Source organism: Sinocyclocheilus grahami, unplaced genomic scaffold (genome assembly GCF_001515645.1).
Source record: "Sinocyclocheilus grahami isolate Dianchi unplaced genomic scaffold, SAMN03320097.WGS_v1.1 scaffold1345.1, whole genome shotgun sequence".
In the NCBI taxonomy this organism is placed as follows: domain Eukaryota; kingdom Metazoa; phylum Chordata; class Actinopteri; order Cypriniformes; family Cyprinidae; genus Sinocyclocheilus; species Sinocyclocheilus grahami.
Window position 1 is genome coordinate 345575 of NW_015506524.1, and position 10589 is coordinate 356163.

A 10589-nucleotide genomic window follows, 5' to 3' on the forward strand; every position below is an offset into this window, starting at 1 on the left:
TTACAGGCCTCTCTCATCTTTTTAAGTGGGAGAACTTACACAATTGGTGGCTGACTAAATACTTTTTTTCCCCACTGTATATATATATATATATATATATATATATATATATATATATGGTGGTGGGCCGCCTGGGCCGATTTTTTATCCCAGTCCAGTCCTGGGCGGCGGCAACAACAATACCACAGCAAGAATAAAAGTTACACCTTCTTTCTTTGCGTGAACATTTGGGCGGCGTTATGCAAATCTTCCCACATAGTGATGTAGACATGTGGGGGCGTGTTAGAACGAGCTGTTTTAGGTAGGCGTGGCTGACTCTTAACTTTTAAAAAGAATATCTCTTTGGATTTGAGACTTTAGTCTTTGCAATTTTACAGATCTTCTTTATGCACCAAGAGCTTGTAACACTCCAAAGAGAAAGGAAAAATTGAAATCACATCATATGACCCCTTTAACAGATTAGCAAAAAGAAAAAGAAAACACTGTGCAACAAGTAGGCCTATAGGCTACGCTCGTTTTTGTGACACTCTTAATGCATTTTATTTCTTTTCTTTATATCTTTATTTGATTTGATCCATCTGATCGCACAGGTGCCTCATGCACACACAAACAACATGTTACAAATGTTACAAATATGGCAAAAATGGAAACACTTGGATTCTTGTGGTATGAGACAGACTCGTGAGCCCAATGCCATTTCAGTTTTGCTTGATATTTGTATGCTGTTTATAATGAATGCCACTATAGTCTAATTTGTGTTTTATTTTATAGTTTCATATATAATTTTATAACTACTTATTTTTCATTCTTGTTCTGTTCTGAATACCGTTAAATTTAAAATATTTGTTGTAGAGTGAGGGGAACTAAACAGGCTAATTGTTTGCAATTACAAGGTTAACGAGTGTTTTTGGAGTAAGATCAATTTCTCTTTCATGAGATTAGGCCTACTTCCTCTTTTTGGCCGGGTTTCATTTCTCCGTGTTGTAAACTCTAGGGGCTAGGCTTCTAAACCAGGGTGTTTTTAGGGGTGTGATATTCAAATGACCATTGTTTTTTGCAGCCACATTTATTAACGTGCGATCATTCGTACAATGAGATTGGCAGCATACGAATGTTTCATGAATCACACAAGAACTCTGTCGTAAGTTGATTTGTACGAATCTGCGCTCATTTCTACGTTCGATTGATAAATGAGACCCATTGTCTTTTTCACTTCTTCACTTTCTGTGAAGTGCTAAAAATGCACTCATCACTTTATTCAGCCTTATTATATAGTTCATTAAAACATGCAAAATCTTTTCAGTAATGAGATGTTTATTGTGGATGCAGATTAGGCCATATAGTATTCTACATGAAACATCTCTGCTGTCACTGTACTTTGTGTTTTAGATGCAAAACTGCAAGCTTATCTTAACATAATCAATATTTGTCACTGCTCATCATACAGGACCACTGAATGAAACACAGATGACAATTAACACCCAAATTAACAAATTAATTGAAAAAAACAAAAACAGCATAACAATCAATTTTACCCATTTGTTTATATTCTAGGCTTTATTATCATCAAAGTAAGTCTTGTACTTTCCAAACCAAGCAAATAGCATTTAAACATTTGTTTATATGGCATATTATGTCCAACATGGAGCATTATTTTGAACTGATTAAATATAGGCAAGCGGATCATTGTTTAAGCTTAAACCAGACAAACAGCATTTCTTACAAAGTGTTTTCACACTAGAGCTTTTGGTGCAGACGTAAGTCTACTTCTGGGCAGAGTTTGGTTTATTTGGTATGAATGTTTTCTTCTAAACTCAAAACCAAGTCTGCTTGAAAAGGTAGGCTTGTTCATGAATCTTGAAGTGCAATATTCAACTTTCAAGCATGCTTCTGGTCATAATAGTAAATTGCATTTCTCATAGCTACATGGCTCTGAATGGAGTCTGTAATATAGATATTTATTTAGACTGTCTTTGTATCAGAGTCTTTGATAATTGTTCTCTAAATGTATTTATTCAGACTCTCAATAGCTTCCTCTTGAGAGTATTTTCTCCATTCATCTGGAATCTTGCCGCTCCCCTCAAAGGTTTTTTCATAGTGATTTTCCAGATCTGTTTGGAATCTGCACACAAACCACTTCCAGTACGGCAGCACAGAGAGATCTGGGGTGATGCTCCATGAAGCATATTTAGGACCTCCTTTTCTGTATTCCTTCCAGGGAACTTTGACATCATCTGAACTATTTGGATAAAAAGATTGATCACTGGTTACTGCTGATGTGCAGATGTTGATAGCTAGGTTTGTTGTTCCTCTGTAAAACCACCCATTCAATCCATTATTACGATGGAAAGGCACACTGTGATCTCCAGGATGGTTTTCTATTGTGTTTGTGCAGATGGATGCACAGAAAGGACACTGAACCCAACAGCAATCACAGAGGTGATCAGTCAGAATCTCATCTGGTCTGTCTTTGTGTTCCAGCTTTACTGGAAAAGTTGCTGTGCTGAATTTACTGATTATGTCAGTTATTATAGAAGAAAGTTCTCTCTTCATCACATCTTCTAGGAAGCTGACTTCAACATCATCATGATTCACTCCAGTGAGGTCATTTACAGAGAATACCAGCACATCCGAGAGCTGTCGAGTGAAATGATGCAACCACAAATCAACATTAGTCTGTTTGGCAGATTCATGTGCTGCTTCTGTGATCTTCTGCTCCAGCAGTTTAATGCTGTTTTCCATCTTGGGTCGAACACTATCTTCAAATCTTTCAGTGATGTACTGACTGACTTCACCTCTGATGAAATTTTTGAAGTGTTCTTTAGGATTTTTAATGTATATCATGTATGCGTTGAAGTCCTGTTTTTCTGCCAGTGTCCTCAGGATGTGTTTCTCCAGATTTGATCGGTTCCCATTTAGTGATTCACAGTTTGTCTTCATTTCATCTGCTAAATCTCTAACAGTTTTTTTGTAGACATTCTGCTGAATGGGATCTTTGAGTTTATTACAAACAAATTCACCAAAAATAGCAGTTGATGATGCTCCTTGACAGTATTTCTGGAAAATGCTGTAGTACTCTTCACGCTTTCTATTAAAATAGAGAACAGGATCATTGGCATCCCTGAACAATTTGTATTGATCTGTGATTGTCGTTTTTGCTTTATGGCATATGCAAAGTACCAGATCCACGAAGAATTCACTCTTGAACACATATTTCACTTTTGGCCCATCTTCATGCTGCGTTAATCTTGTCTTTATGTAATCTGTGAGTTGTTGAATGTAGCTAATGTTGTAGCCCATTTTTGCAATGTTATATGACTGAATCATTTTATCTGTCTGCTCAGCAATGTCTGTGATTAAGTCTCTTATCTGGATTTCATCCTCTTTAGATAAAGCATCATTTAGACCAATCTTCTCTTTAGCTCCTTTGTAGACATTTTTAAGTAGTCCTGTAAATCCACTGGATTTCTTTAACCGTACACATTCTGAAAAGCTCGGCAAACAGAACATATCTTTGTGCTTACAGCTCTCTTTCATATGGTCTGAAGGGAGACTTTTATAGGTCTGAATTAGGAGCATTTTCACATCTCTTAATATGTCAATATCTTTGACCAAAGGAGTGTCTCTGATGATCTCTTCTGTCTGTTTTTTCCAAAAGAACTCAAATTGTGTTTTCATGACATTTTCATCAGTTGCTTGGTCTTTAAATTTTAAGGCAAGTTCTTTGCTCTTTTCAAAGAGAGTGTTTTCGTGTTGTCTTCTCTGAGCATCAATCTTTTTCTTCAGTTGACGCTGCTGAAGAACCTCATTTAATTTTCTCTTAGTTTCCCTCACAATGTTTTCTTGAAGCTCTTTGATTTTTATCTCAAATGAAGCTTTCCACTGATTCAATATACCTGCATCTCTGTCTTTCTCAAAGAAATCAGACAGCGTCTTTTTCACTTCTTCACTTTTTGGTTTCAGCTCTGTTTCAAGATCAGTTTCCTCAACAACATAAATTGCTTCATTTTCTATTTTGTTATGAAGCTTGTTTTCAATTTCCAGCGTGGCACTCCGAAGGCTCCAGGTCCACTTGCTGTATTCAGTCTCTAGTTTCTTGTATGTTGCGATTTCCTGTGAATTTTTGAAGCTGAACACAAACTGTTCATTAAGCAAAGCCTCCCAGAGATCTTGAATGCGGTCTCTTAGGTGTGTCAGCATTATACCGTCTGATTTTGAAGCATGTCTTGGAATAGTTTGTTTCAGTTCCAGAATGTTCTCGCAGTAGTTTGGGTTTGGTGGAGCCATGGGTGGGCTGCCCTCCCAGAGCTGAGCAAAATACTTCACATCATTCTGGATATCAAACGCAATCACATCACTGAAACCCTCAGCTTCACAGACTTCCTCTCTAGCAGCGATTTTTGTCATTTCATCCAGTTTGTCCAGCAGTCGTCTCCTTCCCTCCATGTTTTTCTCTCTAGCTGTAATATCTGAGACATTCTGATGCACAAACATGCAGCTTGGATTCAGTCTGACTTTATTCATCCTCAGGAAGGCCTGAACAACAATCTGAAGAATGTCCTGCATCTCAGATGGGTTTTCTCCAAATATATTGATGAGGGTCATATTTCCAAGACCAACAACAAATGTAGCCATTTCATTGTCACGATGTGTATTTGACCTTTCAGCCAGTTCTTGTGCACGAAGTCCTTCAGTATCAACAACCAGAATGTAGTCAAACCTCAACTCTGTTTTCATCTCTTCTGACACTTTGATCAGCTGCATGAAAGCTCCTCTGGTGCATCTGCCAGCACTGACCGCAAACTGCAGTCCAAACATGGCATTCAGCATAGTGGATTTCCCAGAACTCTGAATCCCTAATATTGACAGCACAAAGAGTTTCTGGTCTCCCAGTTTCTTAACAAGTTCATCTAGAACAGCAGTGACCCAGCTGAGAGGAACATGAGCAGCATCTCCATCCATCAGCTCCATGGGAAATCCTGAGATCATCATCTCTGCTGCAAGACTCGGGAGAGAACAGAAGTCAAACTGCAGACTGTCTTCCTTGTTCTTCTTCACAGATGACCATGATTCATAGATCTGACCAAACTCTCTCAGGATGTGCTCCAAGCCAAAACTTGTCCTGTTAATTTGCTCTGATATGTTTTCCAGGTTTGTTTGTTCAATCTGCAGTTTGTCTAGTTTGTCAGGCATCTTTTTCAATGTTAAGACTTCATGCCATTTAACATCATACTCCTTATGAAGTCCACAGAGCTCATCTGAAGTGAAGTCATTCAACAGGTTCATCATCCATCTGATGAAATAGTTTTTTTCATTGTTGCTCTGTGATTTCGTTGTTTCAATAAATTTCCTCATACACTCACTCAATCCTTGTTTCATCTGTTTTTCTCTTAAAGCTCTCATGTTCTTCAGTTTGGTACTTTTATCTTCCTCTAGATTTTCTCCTTGTAGATGATGCAGCTCTTTGTTCATTTTACACCAGTCATGCCACAGTTTCCCCTGACGGGGCAGGATTGTTTCTTTCACTGTTGATGGATCTTTTCCTCTCAGTAAACCCATGATCTGATCTGCTGCCTGTTTTCCTCTCTGACACTCTGGATCATCCTCATCTACTCTGATTCCTGTGTGTTCGGCCACATCTTCAAGCTTGAAGCTCTTTTTTTGCTTGATCAAAGTCTCTTTGACAGTCTCTCTTATTTGCTCAGATAAATCAGCTTGGTTTGTGTTCAAAAGACCAGTTATACATTTTCCGTTCCCTAGTTCAGTTTTATCACAGTTATTGTCAGTGAGCAGACAAATGAGAGGCTGAGAAGACCTGAAGAGTGATCTCACCAAACCCTTGTAGTGGTTCTTCTGTCCAAAATCAGGTAAGAAGAGGACATTTACTGATGCCATGCTGGTCAGGATCTTATATTGTTCCTCATTGGCTGCTGCATCACCATGAAGATTACAGAAAGCAACACAGTCATCAAATGCGTCTGTCTTTTTCCCAGAAGGACAGTACCAGGCGATCTCCACCACTCCATCCATCAGTAATCTGCTTCTGCTGCCGCCTGAGCAGTTCCTGTGGAAGAACGTGTGGGGTTTCTCATTGATGAGGCTGTTCATCAGCTGAGACTTAGATGAAGACACTGAGCCAAACCTGAAGAAAGCCACCATTGGAGTCTCTGCCTTGTAGACCGGCTGGGTTTGACTGATGATCTCATTGTTGCTGTTCTTCATCTTCCAGCTCTTGTTGATTTGTCTAAATGTCCAGAGAGGAAACTCAATCTGTTGTGTGAATGGATCAGGAACAAGCAGAGGCAGTGCATACTGACACTGTGAGAGTTTAGTCACCATCAGCTGCTTCAGGAAACCATCAGCACAATGAAACACGGCCATCTGAACATCCATTGGGTGGATATCATAGTTATTCACTTCAGGGTTGTAGTTTGCACTGTGATCCTCACCTTCTGTTTTAGTGACAGTTGTTTTTTGGTTATTTTTCTTTGTGTGTTTTGTAACTGTGTATCTTGCTCTGTAGTCCATGTTTATCAGCTTTTGTAGGAAAAAGTTCACCAGTTCATTTTCTTTCTGTGGCTCCTGAGACTGAAATGAAGTCTTACTGATTTTAAGAATGTCTTTTGTACTCATTTTATCTTGAAGACATTTTGTCAGATCTAGTCTGTTGTAGAGTTTGTTGACTTGTTTGTTGGATTTTGTTCCAAGATTTGGGTTTTGACCAGTGACCTCTTTCTGTAAGCAGATACATGAACACACTGCATAAAATCTCATTTGTTATTGTGTCATATTAGCAGAGAGTATAACCTAACCTAGAGTATAAATTAACACAGACTAGAAAAAAATCAGAGGACAAAAAATCTGAATAATTGTGATGCGATCTGGGAAAACTCGTCGAATGTCGTGCTGGGTCGTTTTCAGGAAATTCGAAAAATAAGTTGTATGTCAGTTTATTTGTCAAAATTAGGTTTTTATTCAATTATTTCTCTATAACATCTTGTCTTTTATCTCTGGCAAAATTCACTTGTTTAGTGTAGAAAACTAGGGATTAAAAAACTTGTGAAAAATAGCAGAAAAGACTGTGTCTTTCTTTTATGTGAAGAACTCGCTGCGGAGGTGCTTTCTCTTAACACCACAAAAACAGTTAACCTATCAAAATAAACCACGTAACATATATAATAAAGGTGTATCAATGCATATTTCCCACCAGTCCTGTGTAAACTAGGCCCTAGGGCATGACACGTTTTTTTTTATTTAATTCTTTTTTAATATCATGAGATTGCAGAGTGCAAGAGTACAACGCAGTCTGAAGTAGCTGTTCACATAAACCATCTTGCTCATCTCAGTCTGCTCAATCTTGGTGATTTCAGACTGACATCACCAAGATTGAGCAGACTGAGACAAGCAAGTCATTGTCAAGACATTGTCAGTAGGGTTGGGTACCGAACTTGGTACTTTTAAGGGTACCGACCGAATTGCGTCGGTACTACCGAGTACCGATTCACGTTAAATCAATCGGTGCCAAATATCGGTACCTGAGAACGCATCTGGGCGCATACGCTACTAGGGCTGTAAAAAAAAATTCTGAATTTCTAATATTCGTCGAATTTAAAATAAAAATCCACATTCGAAAGCAAAAACGTTGCATTCGAATTTTAGGTGTGCGTTGAGGCAGCCTTATCAGTGGTGCACGAAATGCGATGACGATGTAAGTTTCAAAGTAAGTTGAAGCCACTAGATGCGGCACTGCTGCGTCGTTCATTAAAAATATAGCAGAAGAAGAGAACATCAATGCGGAGAAGATCTTGTTTACATCAAAACCGAAACCAAGCCGTTCTAGAGGGACATCTATTACTGTTGCACTCGCTTCTCGCACAAAAGAGCCACATGTTTAGAAAGTCATGTAAAATTAATGCAAGTTTAACTTTGAAAAAAACATATATCGAGACTTTATGGTGGGTTTTTCCCCATCCCACTGCATCTCATGTTTTTAAATGAAAAATGTACTCTGTGTGATTGGCTTTCCACCCTTTGTATTAAACTATGCATACGTACATGATGCTGTTTTATTTATAGTTGTTTAAGCAACTTAATTATAATTGGTTTATAAATATTATTTTAAACATTATGCACTTTTTTTCGCAGATAGTCATGTTATCTTATGCTTTGAATGATGCGCTCTCTTGTGGCCTCAGGAGAGAAGCCAAAAGCTTTTCTTCACCCTAACTGAAATTATGCATTTTAAATTCGAATATAATTTGAATTTTTATCATATTTAAGTACAAAATTCGAATTTCGTTTTTCAGCCATTTTGACAGCCCTATACGCTACAGAGAGAGAAAGAGAGACCCTGTGACGTGAGGTCACCCCTGCAACTCGTTCAAACAACACACAGGGCAAGTGTGGTTACATTTCATAAAAACGCAGGGGTTTTTTACTACACAAATACTGAAGCATGCATGACGCTTGCGGTGATTTCCGGCCTCTGCATCTCACTATATGACGGCATGAACACAAAAACTTCATCTCCAGAGCTGCTGTGAGAGTCACTTCACGAGAATTTTACCATTTCATTTGAGAAAACTAGCATCATCATACTGTATACAGTCAAAATAAAAGTATGGTTTGGCATGTAACAGAAATATATTACTCTTGTATTACTTTTGTACAGTATAATGTACTTCTTTAAATATTCCCTTTTCTATCAAATGTAAATAAAACAATTAAATGCTAAAAATTAATATTACAACCAGATTAATCACTTAGTTGTAGAAAAAAAATAATACAATTATTAGCCTATTAAAAATGTTTTAAAGGAATATTCACACAATTTTTCTTCCATGTATTAATTTCAACAGTAAACCTCAGTTTGTTTGCCAAAAAATAAAAAGGTTTAATTTTCATTTGATTTAAAATAAATGTTTAATGCCTTCATTTGATTTTCAGAAAAAGGCGGGGGGGAGAAAAAGAAAAACAAAGAAAGAAAGAAAAAGTTTGTAGGGCCCTATTGTTCAAAATGTTGAAATTGAGACTTTTTGACTTATTTTTTCACTGAAAAAAATGTTTTTGTAATTACACAGAGAGTAAAGTACCGAAAAAAGGTACCGTTGGGTACCGGCACCAAAATTAGTGCACCTAAATGTTGTTATAATGGACTATTTTACATCCAGAGATGAAGGATCGGATGATGAAGCTGCGCTCGCTTTTCTAAATGTAAATTTGTAGGGCCCTATTGTTCAAAATGTTGAAATTGAGACTTTTGGACTTATTTTTTCACTGAAAAAAATGTTTTTGTAATTACACAGAGAGTAAAGTACCGAAAAAAGCCACCGTTGGGTACCGGCACCAAAATTAGTGCACCTAAATGTTGTTATAATGGACTATTTTACATCCAGAGATGAAGGATCGGATGATGAAGTTAGAGGAGGATGACAGTCTGTTATATATACAGGTGCACGAACAGTTGCGCTGCGCTCGCTTTTCTAAATGTAATCTACAAGGTACACTATTCATGTTATCTAAACATACAAGGGTGATCAAAAGTTCAAAGACTATGCCCATGATAAACAATGGAAAACTGTGCTCTTCAGGGTAACGTTAGTCTGTTTGTGTAATGATGCAGCGCTCCTGACAGACAGCTCTTGTTCTTAAAGGGCCCCCAGCACCATTTTCATATCGCTATTCATTACTTTCATTTTGTTCAAATGGTGACAGCATGAACTAAAACTACAAGTTTAGAACACAAAACTACAAGTTACAACCAGGCCCGTAGCCAGCTATGAGGTCACCAAGGTTCGGACCTCGGTAAATTGTTTATGTTCAAAAATAAAATTTGTTCTCTGAATGACTAATTTGCTGTTAAACTACTCATATAAATGTCGGCATGACATGTATAATTCAGTTTAGACAGTTTGCAAGAATGTTTAGCATCCGTGGTATGAAAATGATCGCTGTGAGATGTGAACGAGGCTTGAGTTGTGACTCGTGAGTGAGGGCGCGGGCACAGCCTCTGTGTTTCCACATCCAGCAATAAGTGTCTTTGGACTTGTCTTTTCCACTTAATTTGACACTTTAGAAAGTAAATAAAGTGGGAAGTTGCCGTTTAGAGACAGCAATATCTTTATCTTATCTTATTTGCAAAAGATTTGAAGTAATTCCAGTTTATTATTTTTATTTTTTGGTTTTAGTTTGTTTTAATAGCAATATCTGGCAACACTGAATCGCAGGATCTTAAAGGGGTCATATGATGCGATTTCAAGTTTTCCTTTCTCTTTGGAGTGTTACAAGCTTTTGGTGCATAAAGAAGATCTGTAAAGTTGCAAAGACTAAAGTCTCAAATCCAAAGAGATATTCTTTATAAAAGTTAAGAGTCAGCCACGCCTACCTAAAACGGCTCGTTCTAACACGCCCCCACATGTCTACGTCACTATGTGGGAAGATTTGCATAACGCCGCCCAAATGTTCACGCAAAGAAAGAAGGCGTAACTTTTATTCTCGCTATTGCCGCTACCGCCATGCCGTGAAGACGCTGTGTGCTTCGTTGTGAAAGCGAAACTACTTTGTTTGGTCTTCCAAAAGAGGACGATATC

At 37.9% G+C, this 10589-nt stretch overlaps 1 protein-coding gene across 1 annotated transcript in view; it reads right to left on the reverse strand.

Annotated features, from left to right (window-relative positions):
* Positions 1-1683: 1683 nt before the first annotated feature.
* LOC107569442 (interferon-induced very large GTPase 1-like) overlaps positions 1684-10589 on the reverse strand; it is an 11142-nt gene continuing 2236 nt past the window's right edge. The window contains exon 2 of the mRNA XM_016255544.1: positions 1684-6735. Within this exon, the coding sequence (XP_016111030.1) occupies positions 2002-6735 (4734 nt within the window). The 3' untranslated portion in view covers positions 1684-2001. The remainder of the gene's footprint in view (positions 6736-10589) is intronic.